Genomic DNA, 22,183 nt, shown 5'->3' on the forward strand with positions numbered 1-22,183 from the left:
ACCCCTCACTGACAAAGGTCCATCACTTGTCCCTTATATGAGCTCATTTGTACAATTTTGACTGCCATGCCATAATAAATTGTGAAAATAACCATCAAAGGCTTTAAGAGTGAGCAGAATCCTCTTTTGGCTGTTGCTTAGGGTGGCTGAGGTGTTTCGGGTGTTAAATTTTTGCATTTGCTTAGTAGACTACAGTTCCCGAGTTCGCAGGTCACTTTTGAGTGTAACTACAGTATAATCTGGGGAAAAGGTGCTTCACCTGTGTCTAAAAAGTGCTTAAAGTGTTCAACTGGATAATGGGTGCTTAGTGAAGAAGATGCAGATGTTCACACTTAAAAAAAAAAAAAAAAAAAAAAAACTTGGAACAGTTTTTTTTTTTTTTTCCCCAAGTTGAGCACTTGTTTTGAATGAGAGCACAGCAGTTAAGGGTGAATTGCCTTTCAGCTGTTGCACTTTATTTGATAAGGTCGTTATTATACTGGTAATCAAATAAATGGCTGTTGCAGTAAGTGCTGGAAGCCTCTCTCCTTCTCTAGAAGTGCTCTCGGCAAAGTGCTTTCCCTCTAAACCATCAGCAAAGTGGCTCTTTTAATGAACGTCATGGGAATGGACGTGTAACACTGAACACATCTGCTCTGTGTAGCAGAATTTTGTGAAATGAAATCATCTCATATTGTCCTTTTTGGCCCCCTGACCTGCTTAACTGATTATTAGTGCTGTCCTCGGTCTCTGCAGGCTGTGGTTCGACCGTCTCGCTCTTTGAGTTCTGCACATTTGGTCCCTTCCTGCAGCAGCGTTCAGGCCTTTATCATCTCTAACATCGTCCTCATGAAGGGCCACGGCAAGGTAATCAAAAGGACATTCATTCTAAGGAGCAAAAACAAGTTGTTTTTGTGAAGTAACCATTTCGAGTTCCATAAAAAAAAAAAAAAAAAACTTTTAGTAGAGACTTCCTTAATGTTACAAGTGTGAAGACCCTTCTAAAGGCGTAAAGACCATTCTGAAAGTATAAAGAACATTTTAAAAGCATGAAGAACATTCTAGAAATGCAGACCATTCTAAAAAGCATGAAGAAAATTCTAAAATAATAACATTCTGAGCATGTAAAGAGCATTCTAAATGTATGAACATTCCAAAAGCAGGAAAAAACATTTTTAAATGATGTGAAGAACATTTTAAAAGCATGAAAAACATTGTAAAGTAATGTGAAGAACATTATAAACATGAAGAACGTTCAAAAATAAAGAGAATATTCTAAACATTCTAAAAGTGTCAAGAGCATTCTAAACGTGTGAAGAACATTTTAAAAGTTTGCAGGACATTTTAAAAGTATGAAAAACATAATAAAAGTTCAAAGAACGTTCTAAACGTGTGAAGAACAGTCTAAAAGTTCAAAGAACATTCTAAAAGGACATTCTAAAAGTGTAAAGAACATTGTAAAATAATGTAAAGAACATTCTAAAAGTGTAAAGAACATTCTAAAAGCATGAAGAACGTCCTGAAATGTGAAGAACGTTGTTGAAGTTTGAAGAACGTTCTAAAAGCACAAAGAACATTCTAAAGTAATGTGAAGAACATTTTAAACATGAAGAACATTCTGAAACCACAAATAACATTAAAAAATTGTGTAAAGAACATTCTAAAAGTGTGAAGAACATTATAAAAAATTAGTAGAACATTCTAGAAGCATAAAGAATATTCTTAAAGCATGAAGAACATCCAAAAAGCATAAAGAGCATTCGAAAAGGATAAAGAACATTCTCAAAGCATGAAGAACATTGCAAAAGCCTGAGGAACATTCTAAAAGTGTGAAGAATGTTCTAAAATATTGTGAGGAACATTCTAAAAGTGTGAAGAACGTTCTAAAAGTGTAAAGAACATTGTAAAATAAAATGAAGAACATTCTAAAAGTGTGAAGAACAGTCTAAAAGTGTGAAGAACATTTTAAAAGTGTAAAGAACATTGTAAAATAATGTAAGGAACATTCTAAAATAATGTGAGGAACATTATAAAAGTGTGAAGAACATTCTAAAATTATGTGAGGAACATTCTAAAAGTGTTTAGAACGTTCTAAAAGTGTAAAGAACATTGTAAAATAATGTGAGGAACATTTTAAAATAATGTGAGGAACATTCTAAAACTGTGAAGAACATTCTAAAATAAAGTGAGGAACATTCTAAAAGTGTTAAGAACGTTCTAAAAGTGTAAAGAACATTGTAAAATAATGTGAAGAACATTCTAAAAGCATGAAGTGCATTCTTAAATAGAGAAGAAGATTCTAATAGTGAGAAGAACATTCTAAAAGTGTAAAGAACATTCTAAATTAATGTGAAGAAGGTTCTGAAAGTGTGAAGAACAATATAAAAGTGTGAAGAACATTCTAAGAAGAAGACTCTGAAAGGTCAATAAAATTGTAAAACTATAAAGAACATTCTGAAATCCCAAGCAACCTTGTGAGAAAGTAAAGGTTTAATGTATGTTAATACATTTCTGAACCAGATATGATCAGATGATAAAATCGCTTTTTAACAAATAATATGATGTATTGTATTCTCATCACAAACCTCCCCTGTTCTTCCAGGGTTTGGGCTTCAGCATTGTAGGAGGCAGAGACAGCATGTATGGCCCAATGGGGATTTATGTGAAGACCATCTTTCCTGGAGGTGCAGCAGCTGCTGACGGAAGACTACAGGAAGGTGGAACCACTAGTTAAAATATCACACTGTAACTGATAATGATATTATGTATTCAGATGCTTACCTCAAAAATCATTACCTCGATCAAAAAAAAAAAAAAAAAACAATACCTTAAATTACCATATACACTCACACCTGCATCACCCAGCAGTGAATAGAAAACTATATGAAGTGTTTCTGTTTAACAGGAGATGAGATACTAGAACTGAACGGTGAATCTCTGCATGGTTTAACACACGAAGATGCCTTACACAAATTTAAAGTGAGTAACTCCTAAATTCATTGATTCATTCATTTTCCTTTGGCTTAGTCTCTGATTTATCAAAGGTTGCCACAGCAGGATGAACCGGCAACTATTCCAGCATGTCTTTTACACAGCGGATGGCCTTCCAGCCACAACCTAGTGCTAGGAAACACCTATGCACAATCACATTCAAACACACACATACACACTCACATTCACACACACACTCATACACTATGGCTAATTAAGTTAATCTTAACACGGGGAGAACATACAAACTCCACACAGAAATGCTAATTGACCCAGCTGGAACTCGAACCAGCAGGGCTGTGACGCGAAAGTGATTGAGCCATCATGCCATCCTACATCTGTACATAATATTGTATATTTTTTAGAGCCCAAGTTTGTAAATAATACATAAAAGTGTTAAAATATTTTAATTCATTCATTTTCTTTTCGGCTTAGTCCCTTTATTAATCAGGGGTCATCACAGAGGAATGAACCGCCAACTTATCCAGCACATGTTTTATGCAGCAGATGCCCTTCCGGCTGCAACCCATCACTGGGAAACATCCATACACACTCATACACTGCGGCCAATTTAGCTTACCCAATTCACCTGTACCGCATGTCTTTGGACTTGCAGGGGAAACCGGAGCACCCGGAGGAAACCCACACGAACATGGGGAGAACATGCAAACTCCACACAAAAATGCCAGCTGACCCGGCTCAAACCAGCGACCTTCTTGCTATGAGGCGATTGTGCTATATAAACTGAATAATAAATTATATATACAGTAAAGAAAGTTATTTTGTACATATTGTAGGGGATCAACCTACGTTTTAATATCGATCAGGGATTAATTAGCTCATTTCAATGAATCGGATGCTGAAGATTCGAGTCATTGATTTGACTCAAATGAGTCAGATTGAATCAGATCAAAAGATTCACACTTTATCTACCATTTGTCCCGCAAATAGAAGACATCGTATCTTACCAATCTTGTTTATATTATTTACGTGGCCAACGATCATAACATAACACAGTATTGGGTTAACTTTTAGCAAGGTAACAAGATCTACAGCTCGAGGCAATGACTTAGAAGCACATAAACAAGAACACAGTTCTTACAAAATGAGTACAAAGATTTATTGAGCTACACTACGATAAATGAAACTAACTACGTAATAAACAAACAACAAACAAACACACACATTCACACATACACACAAAGGCAGTTCAGAGGATGCAAAATGAGTTGACAACGTCCCAAATTAATTCTAATACTTCTTGCAAGATCTTAGAATAACACCTGAGAAACCACAAAAGCAGAAATATGGCTTATCTTTAACTGCTTAAGATCAATCTGCACAAGATCAGCAAGAGACAACATTAGTTTGTGTTACTTGCGCCCTTTTTGCTGAAGTCGAATCTCCCTCGCCGGCTGGCCTTGGGGAAACACGGTGCTCCTGATTGGGTGGTTTCTCGCTTCGATGACGTATTTGGGATTCACGCGCTCGTGAATGGCTGTTGTCCTGGGTTACCGAGGTGACAGACTGCTGAGAGTCGGTTTGCGGAAGTTCGTGCAGCTTCGGGAGTCCCGAAACTTAAGAGGTTTGCGTGGAAGTTCGTAGTAACCCAATCGCGTGGCGGCGCAGTGTCCGGGCAGGCGAAAGGGGGCAGAGAGCAAAAGCATGCGCAAGCTAGCTGATGCAAAAAGCAAAGTTTCTTTGTTGCAGGGTGTTTTTAAGTGACCTGGTCTGGTTCGTCCCCATGGCACTGTCTGCCAATGAGCAGTTGCCATGAAAGGCAGGGCCACGCCCCGTACTGACATAGGAAAGGTCATTAATTAACAGACTGCATGTAGATTTCACGTAGTAGAACTCTTGCAAGATTGAAACTATCTTACATCAAACGTTACAAGATGAATACTGTTTGTGCTACTAGTTTTTCATTTACACCAACATATTGCAAATGTCACTAGCTTTCGTTCAATACCAGACATCATACATTTCAGACACATACAGATTATTTTACTCTGTTATAAGGGTTAAAACAACACATTGATTAACCTAGTTGATTGGAATAAACAGCATACGAGGAACATTATGGCGTATTATTCAAAGATACATCTGCCTAAGTTCTAACATTAAGAGATTAGCTTTTCATTCATATGCATTAATGTTTCTAGAGATCTCTTTGTCTCTACGAAATTGTGCTTCTAGCAGGATGTGCCCAAGGCACATGACCAAGAGTCATTTAAAAGTCTCGTTAAATGGTTTCCGCTGAAGATCCTGTAAGGGCCATTGTTTTTAATTTAACTGATTTAATTAATCATTGGCTAGTTAGCCAAAGGGTACCAGAACATCTGCATAGAAGTACTGGTCAGAGGAGCCCGAAATCAATTGGCGTTCTGTTATCCTGATGGTATAAGCCCTCAAGCTAGTTCAATGAATGAGACCATTGGAGATGCCCAAGATTTCAGATTCAACTTGTGTTGACCACTGCAATATGCCGATGAGTTCCTTCAATATATTCACAGTTTTCAGATATTCATAAATAAATTATATGAAATTACCATTTTTATTAGAACATAAATAATTGTGTTCTAAATTGAGAAACTGATTTTTTTTTTACACTTTTTATCAACATAATAGTTTAAATAACTAATTTATACTAACTCATTTTATTTGTCTTTGCCATGATGATAGTACATACTATTTAAAATTTAAAGGCTTAACTAGGTTAATTAGTTTAACTAGGCAAGTTTGGGCACATGCCCCAGTAGTGGCGAAAATTTACGTTTGTTATAGGTTTTAGAAATAGGCGTGGCAAAATTACTCGACAGAACCACCTGAGCACTTTTGACGGACTGGCCCCTGAGCTACAATTCACGCACACGTACAAAAATTGGCACACACCTCAAACATGCCAAAACCTACAAAAAAAAAAGTCTCTTGGAGCAAAATCTCAAACCCAAAAGGAAGTCAGATATTTTCAATTTCCTGCACCAAAAAAGTGCCGTTTTTGCCATTTCCAGGCATTATATTTTAAATCTGAGATTTTTTCAGGTTATATATATATATGTATATATATATAAATTAAATTAATATTGTCTGCTGTTCTGTGTCATCCTAAAGCTAGCAGGGGTCGCGGCCAATAGCCTATTAGTTAAGTGCACCGACATATAGCACCATTGTGCTTACGGCGACACGATTTCGATTTCTGGCTCGAGTTCCTTTGCCGACCCTTCCCCTCTTTCTGCTCCCAATACTATCCTGTCTGCAACCTCTAGTGTCCTTTCCAAATAAAGATTTTTTCTTTTTTTTTAAATAACATTTTAAAGCCAGCGGGAGGTGGTGAGCCTGGGTGCGAGGTCTCTTTCATTGCTGCTTGCAGCTTTAATTATTATAATAATTATTCAAAATGAACACTATGGGGCAGTATGATGGGCAGTAATATTCCTTTTCACACTTACCGGCTGACCGCTTACCTCCGTATGAACGGCTCCACCGCTGTTAACAGTTTGTCTGGTAGTTCGCTATGTATGTTGGCGGACTTAAGGAGCAGAGAGGAGTTAACCACGACGACGGGGTTCGAGTTCAGCGAAGAAGGGTTCTAGAAAGCAGGTAGCCAAAAAATAAGTAAATAACAGGGTGAGAATGTGATAAAATGTGGTAAAAATCAGTTGAGGACATGAAATGATGAAATTACCATTTTTATTAGAACACAAATTTATTCATTCATTCATTTTCTTGTCGGCTTAGTCCCTTTATTAATCCAGGTTCGCCACAGCGGAATGAACCGGCAACTTATCCAGCAAGTTTTTACGCAGCGTATGCCCTTCCATCCGCAGCCCATCTCGGGGAAACATCCACACACACATTCACACACACACTCATACATTACGGACAATTTAGCCTACCCAATTCACCTTAACCGCATGTCTTTGGACAGTGGGGGGAAACCGGAGCATCCGGAGGAAACCCACGCGAAGGGAGTGATAACATGCAAACTCCACACAGAAACGCCAACTGAGCCAAGGTTCAAACCAGCAACCCAGCGACCTTCTTGCTGTGAGGCAACAGCACTACCTACTGTGCCACTGACTCGCCCTAGAACACAAATAATTGTGTTCTAAATTGAGAAACTGATTTTTTTAACACTTTTTGTCAACATAATAGTTTAAATAACTAATTTATATTAACTAATTTTATTTGTCTTTGCCATGATGACAGTACATACTATTTAAACTTAAATTGCAATTTATTTCTGGAGATCGTGAATTATGTAGCCAGAAGAACTTATGGCTAGTAAAGTAAATAACAGGGTGAAAATGTGATAAAATCTGAAAACGTGGTAAAAATTAGTCGAGGGCTTTTCTATTTCTGGATTGCTTTTTAAAACTGATGGTTGGGTTAAGGGAAGTGGGTGGGCGATGGTCAATCGGTGCTTTTGAAATCACTATTGGTTGGGCTGAGGGAAAGAGGAGGTTCAGTCAGTCAGTGAGTTGACAGCGGCCTCTGGTGGATTAACTTGAGAAATTTGCAAAAACAAAAACTGAAAAAAAAAAAACTAAAAAAAAAAAAAAAAAAAAAAGTTGCTCCTGGGACATTTTGGCGCTCTCCAGAAATGTATATAGGGATACGTTTTCCAAATGAGCCTGGGTTGCAAAAAGTGTTTCAGGGGTAATTGATGCTCTTTGGATAAGCGATTTATAAGAATACACAAAAACATGATAAGTCCAAGTCATTGAAAAGTAGATGAAAAGGTTAAAAAGCCATTATCGTCACTGTTAATAAAATTCACATTTAAATAACTTATTTTTATTATGCAATTTAGAAAAAAAAAGCAAACACTTCACAAAGTCCAAAAAACAAAGAGCCATGTATCTGTTAATTAAACCACCTAGAGAACATCTTGATCTGTCAGGAATCTGTCAAAAGCAGTAACCTGTGTGTCTCTTTCTGAAGCAAGTGAAGAAGGGTTTGCTGACGCTGGTGGTCAGGACGAGTCTGCGGGTGGGCGCAGTGATGGGAAGTCATGGCCAGGCGTCTCAGCTCTGCAGATCCAGATCACTGAGCTCCAGCACCGCTATCAGTCGAGTCAGCGCTGATCTGGGGGAATACAACTGCCTGAATAACCCAGCAAAAGCCCAGGACAGAGTCATGATGGAGATCACGCTGCACAAGGGTTAGTATCACATCTTACGCTTCCATCGCTTTTAATTTTAATAAGGTGTCCCTGAACCACAAAACCAGTCATGAGTGTCATCTTATAAAAACATAATGAATGACAGTGACATTCCTCATAACTTGTTTCCTGGTCAACAGAAGAAATTCCTTCGTCCTGTGGCACTAACTTCCAATGTTATGAAGTGCTTTGAGAAATTTGTAACCTCATTGCTGGAAAAAGAGGTAAAGCCACTCTTAGATACATGTCAGTTTGCCTATAGGCAGAATAAGAGCACTGAGGATGCCGCTCTTAGCATTGTTCATCTTGTGTCCAAGCATCTTGAGAATACTGAAGCTTATGCTCGTATTTTCTTTGTTGATTTTCACACTGAACTGAGCTAAACTGAACTGAACTGAACTTAAACACTAAAACCTGAACCACACTGTTCCAGTTACTATGACCATTTATGTGAAGCTGCTTTGACACAATCTACATTGTAAAAGCGCTATACAAATAAAGCTGAATTGAAAAAAAGCTGAATTTTAGTTCAGCATTTAATAATAATAATAATAATAATAATAATAATAATAATAATAATAATTCCTTACATTTATATAGCACTTTTCTGGGCACTCAAAGTGCTTTACACAATGGGGGGAAAATCTCCTCATCCACCACCAGTGTGCAGCATCCACCTGGATGACGCGATGGCAGCCATTTTGCGCCACACCGCACACCAGCTGATTGGTGGAGAGGAGACAGAGATGAAGCCAATTGGAATATGGGGATGGTTAGGAGGCCATGATGGACAGAGGCCAGTGGGCAGATTTTGGCCAGGATGCCGGGGTTAAACCCCTACTCTTTTTTTAAAGGACATCCTGGGATTTTTAACGACCACAGAGAGTCGGGACCTCGGTTTAACGTCTCATCCGAAAGACGGCGCTCACTGAGCAGTATATCGTCCCCGTCACTATACTGGGGCATTAGGACCCACACAGACCGCAGGTTGGGCGCCCCCTGCTGGCCTCACTAACAGCACTTCCGGCAGCAACCTAGCTTTCCCATGTGGTCTCCCATCCAGGTACTTACCGGGCGCAGCCCTGCTTAGCTTCAGTGGGCGACCATGTGAAAGTTGCAGAGAGATAGCTGCCGGCAGTGCAGACACATCTGCTTTTAGAGAAGTTGCATGACATCAGTACTTTCTTAATCAAATGGTTTTACTCTTTTTTAAGTAACAGAGCTCAGCAGGTGAGGGTCAATCGGATACTTTCTGAGGTTAGATATAGTAATACAGGAGTGCCACAAGGTTGTGTTTCATCGCCTGTGCTTTTTGCTTTGTACACAAATGATTGCCGGAGCACACATTTGAATAATTATATTATGAAATGTGCTGATGACACTGCCATTTTAAGTCTTTCACACAAAGACATGGACCCATCACCCTACCATAGTGAAATCGATCATTTCATTCAGTGGTGGGATAAGAACTCTCTTGTGTTAAATGCAAAAAGAAATGACCCAAGAATTGTTTCTGAACACAGGCCTGTGATCAGTAAAGACACAGTGATACAGCAAGTAAAATCTTACAAATACCTGCGGATCTATGTGGGCAGTGTTTTTGTGTTGGAGAACACACATTGACAGCTCATGCACACAACTACAACAGAGGCTTTATTTTTTTTTAAGAAGGCTGAGATTGTATAGGGTGGGTAGCCATATCTTGCTTGTTTTTTACCGAGCTATGTTTGAGAGTCTTATTCGTTATGGAATCACAGTCTGGTTTGGGAACCTGTCTGTTCAATTGAAAAAAAAAGGTTCATATATAAAAAAAAAACAGCCATGAAAATTATAGGAATAAAACAATATGAGCCCATACAGACTCTATATTCAATTCAATTCAATTCAGCTTTATTTGTATAGCGCTTTTACAATGTAGATTGTGTCCAAGCAGCTTCACATAAATGGTCATAGTTACTGGATCAGGGTAGTTCAGTTTTAGTGTTTAAGTTTAGTTCAGTTTAGCTCAGTTCAGTGTGGTTTAAAGTCGGCAGTCATGCGAAGAGCCATAAATATTAGTGCTGATTCCAAACATCCTCTTTTCAGTGAATATCAGCTGTTACCATCAGGAAAAAGACTGAGAATGCCAATATGTAAAATCAATAGACTGAAGCTTTCGTTTGTTCCTACCTCGATAAAACTGTTGAACTATACCAATAACACTGCCCCTGTAATACGTTTGCACCTGACTGGGTTCTGTGTTTTATACTTGTATACAGTCTTATTTGGTAAACAATGTATGTTTTTAATTGTTTTGTTTTATCTATTTTTACTGTCTGTTTAGAGCAGGGGTCTCAAACTCGCGGGCCATTTGCGGCCCTCAGTGCAATATTTTGTGGCCCGCGCCGACCGATGTACTCTGACAGAATCAGCGGAGCGGGGAGAGAAAGCTCTCCCGCTCCGCTGATTTTATCGATACACAGCACGCTTGTCACTCAATGCGCGTTGTCGCGCGCGTTCTGATCAGCTGTGTTGTCGCGCGCGTACTCAAGAGCGCTGTTATCGAGCGCCTACTGAAGGGCGGGACCGAGGGTGTGTCGCGTCGCAGGGGCACTTTTGATCATTTTGGAAGGGCACTTTCTATGCAAGACTAAAAAGGGCATGTGCACTGCACAGGTTGAGCCCTATGTGTGCACGTGCCTGCCCTGTTGATATTATAGGTAGATACAGACTGGTACAGACTGATGTGACTGGAGTGGGGTGGGGGTGTTTTATTTATACATATATATGCCTTTTTTTTAGGTGAGGGAATGAAAGTTTTGAGTGAGTTCCCCCACTTTTTTCCCTAGGACTTCAATAAGTCAAAGTACAGGTCTAGACTTAATGATGATCATCTTCAAGCCATACTGAGGGTCTCAACTGCTTCCGCTCTAAAGCCAAATGTGGTTCAGATTTGTGAGAAGAAGCGCTGTCAAGTCTCTGGCAGCAAGGAGTAGGCAAAAGATGCCATGTTCAGAAGAACTGTTCATAATCTTCACTCAATGTTCTATTAATGTTCAGGACACTTCATGTTCAGAAGAAATAATTAAAAATGTTAATAATGACATTTGAGGACTTTTTTTTGTGAAATCCCTTATGCGGCCCAACCTCACCCCGACTTTGCCTCCTGCGGCCCCCAGGTAAATTGAGTTCGAGACCCCTGGTTTAGAGCAATGTTGTAGCACCTTTTTGCACAAGACAAATTTCCTCTCGGGGACAAATAAAGTTTATCCTGTCCTATCCTAATTCAAAAATGTCTAGAACCACTTGAGTGTGATTAAATAGTGAGGAAATTTTCATTTTTGTGTGAACTATCCCTTTAATAGACATACTAAGTAGTTAAAGGTGCTGTATGAATGTTTTGACCCCTATAAGACATAAAAATACCATAATATGTTTGCAGATATTTAAGAAACGTGGTCAGTGAACATTCTTGAAAAGATATTCTGCTTTGAAAATGTGCGTTACATGCTTGAACGTCTGTTTTTGTTTTGGTCATCTAACTCGCCCAATGTCATTTTAGCCAATTATATTTCAGCACCCCGTGTTTTATTAGTGGAAAACAGCGTATTTGATTTATTCAGTCAGGAGGCTTTCAAAGTGTGTGTCCGTGACTGAAATGCGACCTCCGGTGGACTGTAGCAGACTCTGAAATGTGACGCAGACATGGAGTTTCACGTGAGGTGGTTGTTGATTAGCTAATAATATAAATATTACGAATGAAAACATTAGGTGAGTGCGTCCTAACAACACACTACATGATGAGATTTGCAGTGATAAGCAATTTGGCTGTTTGCACTAAACAAAACACCACAGAAATTAAAATACAGCCATTCAGAAGCACTGAATAGTGCACTCACTGCACTCCAACAAAATGCAAAGGTTTATAATCTAATTAATACATATTAACCCTCTTTAACATTATTAAATGCACATGCTGAATCACTGGTATGTGAGTTACAGATCTAAAGTTTAATTTCAGATGGTTTATTTTATTTTCAAGATCTGAGGAGAGCTATCTGACGCTGATTTTAGTAGTATGACAATACATGTCATGTAAAATACCATTCAAACTCACAGTATTAGCCCTTAACACTGAATAAAGCACATCAGGTGTACCTGAGGTGATCAGTTTATCCTGAAGTTCAGCTACAAGAAATAGAAGCCATTTCTAAGATATAAATTTCAGGTTTTGGTTAAAACAAAAACTAATTTTAATAATAAATATTAGTAAATATTTCTTCTATCGCATGTCGTTGCTTTAATTTATAATATGATTTTAATCAGATTTAAATCAGCCTTTTGGCTTAACAGTCAGGCTTGCACCTGTTGTCAATCTGGCAACCTGCACTTGCATGTGTTTTGAACCAAGCATGTGTAACGGAGGCCAGCTAGTGTGTGCTGTGCAGGTAAACCTCACTCCTCTGACCTTTAAAAGGTGCTCTAGCGACAGATGCTAGAGGCCATGGTCTTTAGCCTCCTTGTTGGAGCAACCGACTCCCATGCGGAAGGTTGCCGGTTCGAAACCAGCTTGGAGCGGGTTGTGTGGTGTAGAACTGGCGGGGTTACATTGGTGCCGTGACCCGGATGGGAGTGAGGTTTAGGGGGGTGAGTGTAACGGAGGCCATCTAGTGTGTGCTGTGCAGGTAAACCTCACTCCTCTGACCTTTAAAAGGTGCTCTAGCGACAGATGCTAGAGGCCATGGTCTTTAGCCTCCTTGTTGGAGCAACCAACTCCCATGCGGAAGGTTGTCGGTTCGAAACCAGCTTGGAGCGGGTTGTGTGGTGTAGAACTGGCGGGGTTAAACATGCAATACCTAGTTTAACCACTGGGTGTCAAACCTACATACTGCACCTTTTATATACTTTAAATGAGGATTCCAACTGTCTGTTTTTAGATTCCATCTATCCATTTGTTAATATGTTTGCACATGTTCTTTCAGAGTTTGGTGTTGGTCTAGGTATTGGTTTGTGCTGTGTACCGTCTTCTGGCGGCTGTCCGGGAATCTACATTCACACACTGTCTCCTGGATCTGTGGCTCACATGGACGGACGATTAAGGTATGAAGATGATAGATCTTTAAAATATGAAATAATGACACTCTATTGTTTCGTGCGAGTTTTATTATGCAATTTTGAATGAATAGAATAATAACATCACTCTAATCATGTTTTATTTGAATACATTTAACTGTTTTACATGTATCTTATATGTAAATATTAATTCATGAGCATTTCAAATGTCTCGATTCACAAAGTTTAAATATTTTAGCTTACATAGAAATATTAAGATGTATTTACATTAATTAAAAGATTAACATATTTATTGCAAATGTCTCATTGTTTGCAAAGAGCTTCAAGTCCATTTTTAATGTACAAAAATGACAGTAGAGTTTTATATGGCATACCAAGAGCATTGCAATTAATTGTTGCTAAATTAAGCAAACACAAGAAACAAGACTAGACACTTTGAGAGGGGTCTGGATGCAGACCTGGTGCAGTGCAATCTGAGCTGCATCCAATGCTTTTTAATGCGCTCACCTAACCCTACCCGTCACAGTGACGTCACTCACTCCATTGAGTGCATTCTCAGCTTGCATCATAAAGGCTGCATCCAGATACTATTGGACACTTTTGCTGTACTAAAATAATATGTCCTGTTGGCCTATTGGACATGACGTCCCCAGAGAGAGAGAAAAGAAAAAACACAAACAGGGCATAAACATCACAAGCATGTAGCACTGCATATCTCAGAATTGCAATGTCAGACGTAATGCACTCAATGATGTCACCGTGAGGGGTGGAATTAGATGTGGGTAGTAAAAGCATTGCATGCAGCTCAGCTTACAAGTCTGCATCCAGACCCCTCTCAATATTTCTCATACTCTGAGCTGTTGAGTTTGGATCACTTGTAGTTAAACCAAATATATAAATGCCACATTACAATATAAAATGTCAACACTTTTATTTTTACAAGCGTGGTTTCTAAAGTTAACCGAGCTGCAGCGCTGTGGCTTGCTGTAATAATGCGTGTGGTTTGCTGGGATGTTAGTGAGTGAGTTTTGGTGTGGATGTTTGTCAGATGTGGTGATGAGATCATGGAGATCAATGAGACGGTGGTCTGCAACATGACGTTGAACGATGTGTACACAGTTCTGAGCCAGTGCAGCCCGGGCCCGGTTCACATTATCATCAGTCGACACCCCGACCCCAAAGTAGGTATAACCTTCCTTGTAGAGCATCACGGGCCACGTTTAATGATCACACAGATGCAGAGACACTTCTCACTTCATTATGACCAATCAAACCTGCATTTTGTTTTCATAGCTATAATTCTGAGCTGTCAACAGTCAAATTAGATTTGTAGTAATGTATTTGTTTGACATTTTTTTTCATGTCTGCGTAAGCTGTAAGTTATAGAGGACCCGGCGTGCCAGTTAAAAATAAAATCAAACTATCAATGTAATAATTGAAGCATTAAAATGTCTATAATTAAATCACAATTTAAATTCACGTAAAATATACATATTTAAATGTGTTTATTTAAAGGTGCTGCATGTAAGTTTTTGACTCTTCTAAAGCATAAAAAACCATAAAATGTTTGCAGATATTTAAGAAACATGCTCAGTGAACATTCTTGTTTATCTGAAAAACAATAAATCAGATATTCTGCTTTGAAAATGTGTTTTCAATATCTATTTCTTATTTCATTTTCTATTATTTTTATTAGAAAGATTTTTCTATTATTTTTTTTTTTTATTATTGATTTTGATTGGGCTATATAAGCTATATATAATTTCAATTTTTTTATTTGTAGGCCTAGCCCATGGCAGGCTACGCGGAATATTTTATATAAGTGGGTTTAAATAAAATAAAAAAGGATCAGAAGAAATTATCGAGGAAATTACTGATAAGTTAGATAAAAATGAGAAGGTTGGAATTTTTATAGATTTAAAGAAGGCATGTAATGTAAATCATAATATATTGGTTAATAAATTAGAAAGGTATGGTATTAGAGGAGAAGCCTTGGCTCAAAGCATTTATTAAAAAAAATAGGCAACAGTTTGTGGAAATTGGCAACCATAAATTGTCAAATCTAAATGTAAAGTGTGGCATATACCACAAAGATCAGTTTTAGGTCCAATATCCTTCTGAGACACCAAAAAATAAAAAAATAAATTATATCCTATATCCTTTAGGTTAAAGCCATTCTTTTCTTTTGTATTGAAATTCCTGAAACAGTTTAGTCTGAAAGAGAGCCGAACTCAAAAAAAAAAAAAAAAGAAGTGATGTTAATCCAAAACAAATTTAACATAAAAGTGATTTAAAACTGATTGTCATTCTCTAATTGTCTCTAATTTTCTAATTGTCTGATTTGTCAGACTCTAAATCAGAGTCTCCCTCAACTATCTTATAAAGAATCCTCTCTGCTTCAGTTCTGCCTCCTCAAACATGCAGTCATTAATTACATCAAGATGGTCCTGGTGTCCACTATAGTGGACATTTAAAAAAGGATGACATTTTGAAAAACAAACAAGTTAACAGCTAAATGTATTGTTCCTGACACTTCAATAAACAAATATATATGTAATAATAATAGTAAAAAAACATTTGCCAGTTGTTGACCATGGCTCAGTTATACAATAGACAAGTTTTGAGTAAAGCTTAGAGTATTCTGTCAGATGATTCCCATCCTATGCACCACGAGTTTTATCTTCTCGCTTCTGGTATTCGATACAGAACACCTATTAGCAAAACAAATCGGTTTAAACTTTCATTCACTCCCTCAGCTGTAAAGTTTTTAAATTTAGGGTAGAATTTGTATTGTATGATGTACTTTTGTGTGTCATGTGTGACATGCTTGTATGCTGCAACCAAATTGCCTTCGGGAAATAAATAAAGACTGACTGACTGACTTAAAAAGCTAAATTTTACATGCCTCTCTCATTCCCATAAAATGTGCTTTTTGTATGTCGGCCATTTCGGATGCAGTCTAAGAAGTGGTTCCTAGCGTGCCAGCCAATCAAATGACATATCACTAGAAAGCCCAGGATGTCCTCTGAACAGTACAACAGGACTTGACAGAGAAGCTCCAAAAATTCAAAGAAAATTCAAGAAAACGCAATGTCCACTACAGAGTCTCAGGAGGATATTGTTTATAATTTACATTAATGATATGTGTAAGATATCAGAGTTGTTTAAGTTTATTTTATTTGTAGATGATACGAGTATATTTTGTTCTTGGGAAAGTTGATTAAAACAGAAATTAACAAGTTGAATAAAACAAAGGTTAGGTTATTTGGGGAATTAAAAAGTAGTCATAATGTAGATTTACATATTGATAATGAAGTTATAGAAGGAGTATGTGCAATTTATATTCTTGGTGTTGTATTGGATCTTAAAATTAGTTGGAAACCGCAAATAAATAATGTGATATCAAATTAAAATTAGTCAAAACTGAAGAAATAGTGTATAAAGCAAGATTTATCCTGGACAATAAATCAATCGATATATTATATTACACTCTTATGTTGCCATATACGAGTTATTGTGTTTAAATTTGGGCGAATACATATAAAGCTAATTTACAATCCGTATGTACAATGCAGAAAAAAGTAGAACATGTGTTTATTTTTAAATTAAAGATATTCAAGTTCAATGATTTGGTTAAATTTTAAACAGCACGATTTAAAGCTAGGTATAAATTACTTTAGAAATGGATACAAAAGTTTTTTGAAGAAAATCGAACTAAAATTTTTGGAGGTTTAAAACAAGGACAACTTTAAAAAATGACTGTCTGTGGTGTAAAACTATGAAACAGTTTAGATAAGACTCTCAAACAATGTCAGAATAATAATCAATTAAAAAAGCAGTGTAAGTATATATTATTAAAGGAATATAATGATGAAGGTGATTGAAAAAGGATTAAGTGAAAAAGGTATGATGACATTTTTATTAATGGCTATTTGCAGTACTATGTATTTTTTTTTGGGGGGGGGGGTCTATTTTACAAAATGTAAAGGTACAAATGGAATCAAACATATAATATTTCAAAGATGTCAAAAAGATCAAATATGTCTCATGTAAAAAGAAGAGATGAGAAAAAGAAGTAATAAGTTTAAGTAATAGACGAATGTTGTATGTGGTAATGGGGTGGAAAAATAATAAGCTTGTGCTTCATCCCACTCCATTTTCGACCGTGTTGAAATGTATTTTGTTGTTAATGATATTTTATGTATGATATTTTTGTTAGAAAATTAATAAATCAAATCAAAATCAAAGTCGGTGGCTCTGCACGAGCAGCATCTCCAGGTAGCCAACTCATTTAAGAGCCGAACCTAAAGAAGTTTACCTGCAAAAAGCCTATACAATACGGTCAGCCGCAAATTATACCTATTTCTCATGCGTTTTCTCACACAACAAGACTTGAGACATTCTAAAATGCTGGATTAATAAACACATTTTCAAAGGAACTAATTAAACACATACATTTAATTCATAATAAATAATGTCTTGGAAGTTTAGACTTATAGATGAGCTGTCTGTCTGTACGTTGCACTAATAGTGAACTTGACATTTCAGCTTGATCTCACGAGGAAACGTAAGTATTTTATGTTTTGTCAGTTTAGTGGCTAATTTGTACGAATTCGTAGTTCAGTTCAGTCGTACGAAAATGTACGATTTTAAAAAGGAGGCGTGGCACCCAACCCCACCCCTAACCCTAAAAGTCATTGGGTGATGAGCAAATCGTACTAAACTGTATGAAATGTACAGATTTATACGAATTAGCCACTAAATTCAAAAGTTACGAATTGCTGTGAGATTGTGTTGGACATTTGCTCTTCGTAAGAAGATTATTTTAAAGTGTGTGTGTGTGTGTGTGTGTATGTAGGTCTCTGAGCAGCAGCTGAACGAAGCCATCTCTCAGGCGGTGGAGAACAGCAGATTGAGGAAAGACAGGAGTCAGTGGAGTATGGATGGATGTAACAGCAGTGAGTACCCACTTTGTGTGTTTTTCTCTCAAATCATTGTTGGGTAGTCATTTCTAAGACCGGATTCACATATCTAAGATATCTGAAGCGTGTGCGGCTAAGTCTACACTGATCTGGATAAATATGAAAACAGCATTTTCATCTAAAAACGATCCATGTCCACATTATCGTTTTCAATTCTTCCGTCATCCACAATAAAAGGACAGAAAACACTTTTGTTTAGTACTGCACATGCGCTATATCTGCCTGCCATTTATTTACTTTCTGTCTCTATGAAACATCGCAGCAAAATGCCGCTTCTGCCGCTGAACAAGAGCTCTCAGTAAACATCCCGTATCCTTTGAAGAGAGGCAATCTGGAGCATCTAAAAACTGGCATTATCTTTAATAAAGCTGTCAAAATGAGCAGCAAACAAAACATCTGCTTAACAATATCGTAGACTAAAATGCATCATCGTTTTCGAAAGCCTCCGTTTTCATAGTCGACACTGCAACACGAAAACGCCATTTTCAAATGTATTCACTTTGGTCAGTGTTTACAAAAAGAAAACGCCATGAAAACACCATGTTGGTGTGGACAGAAGGCTGAAACAAAGAGAAAAATATGCGTTTAACGTATATTAAACGTATTAGTGTGGACATGGCCTGAGTGATTCTGAAATTTGAGCTATTTTGGCGTTTACTCACTGAAATTTTTAATGGCTTGATAATAATATGATGAGCACAACAAGGGCGAAGCAGTGGCGCAGTAGGTAGTGCGGTCGCCTCACAGCAAGAAGGTTGCTGGGTCGCTGGTTCAAACCTCGGCTCATTTGGTGTTTCTGTGTGGAGTTTGCATGTTCTCCCTGTGTTCGCGTGGGTTTCCTCCGTGTGCTCCAGTTTCCCCCACAGTCCAAAGACATGCGATACAGGTGAATTGGGTAGGCTAAATTGTCTGTAGTGTATGAGTGTGTGTGTGAGAATGTGTGTATGGATGTTTCCCAGAGATGTATTGCGGCTGGAAGGGCATCCGCTGCGTAAAAAGTTTGCTGGAAAAGTTGGCGGTTCATTCCGCTGTGGCAACCCTGAATTAATAAATGGACTAAGCTGACAAGAAAATTAATGAATGAATGAGCACAACGACAGACAACTGGTAATGAATTTTAAAGATGGGTATGTGCGATTTGGTCAGATTTAAAAATGTTATTTCTGTGGTCCGCTCACGAAGATTTGGACACCATTAAAAAAGGGAGTGAAAAAACAACAACTAATAGAATCTGTAAAAACTTGTTAGCCATGACAATTTTTATAGTAAATACATTATGATCAATACACAATATAAATTTATGAATAATATTAGTATATTCAATATATTAATATAATACTATTACTACTGCTAATAATAATAATAATACTAAACTTCATAATATTATGAATAATGATAGTAATCATCATCCTCATAATCAAGTTATATTTTAAATTAGACTTTTGTAATATATGGTAAACATAAATAGTAAAAGAATCACTTAATCTATAACAAAATGCTAAAATAATGTTAAATTATTTTCCAGCAATTTACAAGACAAATATTTTTTAAATATGTACAACGTTTTATACAACGTTATATTCATATAAATAGGTATAATTCAGAACTCTGAAAACATTTCATAATAAATAATAATGAATAATAATTTCATAATGAATAAATAAAAGATAATTGAAAATAAATAACATTTAATTATATATATATATATATATATATATATATATATATATATATATATATATATATATATATATATATATATATATATATATATATATATATATATATATATATAGTTGAAGTCACAATTATTAGCCCCCCTGTTTTTCCCCAATTTCTGTTTTCTAAACATAAGTTTTAATGGCTTTGCCATGATGACAGTAAATAATATTTTTCCAGATATTTTTTAGGACAATTCTGTACAGCTTAAAGTGACATTTAAAGGCTTAACTAGGTTAATCAGGTTTACTTGACAGGTTAGAGTAATTAGGCCAGTTATTGTATAATGATGGTTTGTTCTGTAGACTATCGTAAAAAAAATAGCTTAAAGGGGCTAATAATTTTGTCCTTAAATGGTGTTAAAAAATCTGTTTTTATTCTTGCCGAAATAAAACAAATAAGACTTTCTCCAGAAGAAAATATTTTTTATCATACCTACAGTGAAAATGTCCTTGCTCTGTTAAACATTATTTCGGAAATATTTAAAAAATTAAAAAAATAATAAAAAGGAGGCGAATAATTCTGATTTCAACTGTATATATATATATATATATATATATATATATATATATATATATATATATATATATATATATATATATATATATATATTAGTCATTACCATCTCCAGGTTGGAGGAAAGTCCCTACCCCAGGTGGAGGAGTTCAGGTATCTTGGTTTTTTTTTTTCATGAGTGAGAGAAGAATAGAGCTTGAGACAGGCGGATTGGTGCAGCAGTAATGCGGTCAATGTACCTGTCTGTTGTGGTAAAGAAAGCAAAGCTCTTGATTTACCGCCCGAACTACATTCCTACTCTCACCTATGGTCATGACTGAAAGGACAAGATCTCAGATACAAGTGGCCGAAATGAGTTTCCTTTGCAGGGTGGCAGGGCGCACCCTTATAATTAGGGTGAGGAGCTCTGTCACCTATGAGTAGAGCCGCTGCTCCTCCACATCGAGAGAAGTCAGCTGAGGTGGCTTGGGCATCTGTTTCGGATGCCTCCTGGACGCCTACCTAGAGAGGTGTTCCTGGCATGTCCCACCACGAGAAGGCCTTGGGGGGAACCCAGAACACGCTGGAGGGACTATGTCTCTCAGCTAGCCTTGAAATACCTCGGGAGAGGAAAGTCTGTGGTTCTCAACTAAGACTGCTGCCCCCGTGACCCGGCTCCTGAAAAAGCGGATGAAAATGAATGAATAAATTAATAAATATAAATACATATAGATATTTTACATATCTGACCTCTTCCAAAACCACCAATAATCAGGAATGTATGATTATAAGCTGCCATGGCTTTGCAATCAATAATTGTGATTATAATGAAAGTCAATGGAGCAAAAACAGCTACCAACATATTGAAAGGGTAGTCAATTTGAACAGTACTAACACATCCATGCTGACTACTGTGAAAAAAGCTCATGCATGAAGTGACTGAAGTGTCTGATCTTAGGTCTGAGGAGACCCGAGTCCTGTTGCCACAGCAGGCAGAAGTGCATGCGCTGCGTGGACCGGAGCACCAGTCAGCTGACCTGCAGACGCACACAGAAACCCATGATCCGCTCCTGCAGTGAAGGCGCTTACAGCCAACGCTGCTGCATCCCAAACAGCACCACCGCTCAATCCTTCCTACACACGGACCACGTCTCTCTAACAACCAACAGTGAGACCTCACTCAACAACACACTGTCTCAATCCTCCTTCACCGATGACGACTATAACATTCCCTACAAATGTCCAGTGAACTTCAATGGAAAGCAGACATTTGATGTGAACGCAAATTCAGGACTAGTAAACCAGCCCCGAAAATACTGCAGACAGCAACAGGAAGTCAGCAGTCAGGAAGCACTGAATGTTTCGAGCGGCTCTAGTCGAGATTCACCAGTTAAGGAGGAAGATTTGATGCTCTCACAAAGCAATTGCCAGGTATGGACATATATATACTCGATGAAATGATCAATTATGAAGTTTATGTCTTTGTTGTTGTTGCTGTTTTGATACATTTAAGGTTTCTGCTGATTTAAAGTCAAATTAGAGACTCTTAAAGACATTTTAAGACCATTACTGATGAAATTTCAGACTTGCACAAAGCTAAACGCTAAGGTTTTTTTCTAATGGCCCAGTCGGGAAAAAAGTTTTACTTGGCCCATTAACAAAATTTATTTGTATGAAACGATGGAATAAGATGTTCATTTCTATGTTGTTGCTGATTTTGTAATAACAATCAGATTTTCTGTAAATTTAAAGACCTTTAAAGACATTTTTATGACCAACTTTCAGCCTAATACAGAGCTAA

At 37.2% G+C, this 22,183-nt stretch overlaps 1 protein-coding gene across 5 annotated transcripts in view; it reads left to right on the top strand.

Annotated features, from left to right (window-relative positions):
* Positions 1-22,183, top strand: part of il16 (interleukin 16) — a 115,518-nt gene that overhangs the window by 57,617 nt on the left and 35,718 nt on the right. For all 5 annotated transcript variants that reach the window (XR_015495060.1, XR_015495058.1, XR_015495059.1 and 2 more), the window contains exons 8-15: positions 736-846; positions 2,582-2,696; positions 2,885-2,958; positions 7,915-8,134; positions 13,096-13,213; positions 14,235-14,367; positions 18,045-18,144; positions 21,341-21,813. Coding sequence is in view for 2 of the 5 variants with exons in the window: in XM_087260153.1 (XP_087116279.1) it covers positions 736-846; positions 2,582-2,696; positions 2,885-2,958; positions 7,915-8,134; positions 13,096-13,213; positions 14,235-14,367; positions 18,045-18,144; positions 21,341-21,813 (1,344 nt within the window). In the remaining 3 variants the exon portion in view is untranslated. The remainder of the gene's footprint in view (positions 1-735; positions 847-2,581; positions 2,697-2,884; positions 2,959-7,914; positions 8,135-13,095; positions 13,214-14,234; positions 14,368-18,044; positions 18,145-21,340; positions 21,814-22,183) is intronic.

Source organism: Danio rerio, chromosome 7, assembly GCF_052040795.2.
Source record: "Danio rerio strain M-AB ecotype USA chromosome 7, GRCz13ab, whole genome shotgun sequence".
Lineage (NCBI taxonomy): Eukaryota > Metazoa > Chordata > Actinopteri > Cypriniformes > Danionidae > Danio > Danio rerio.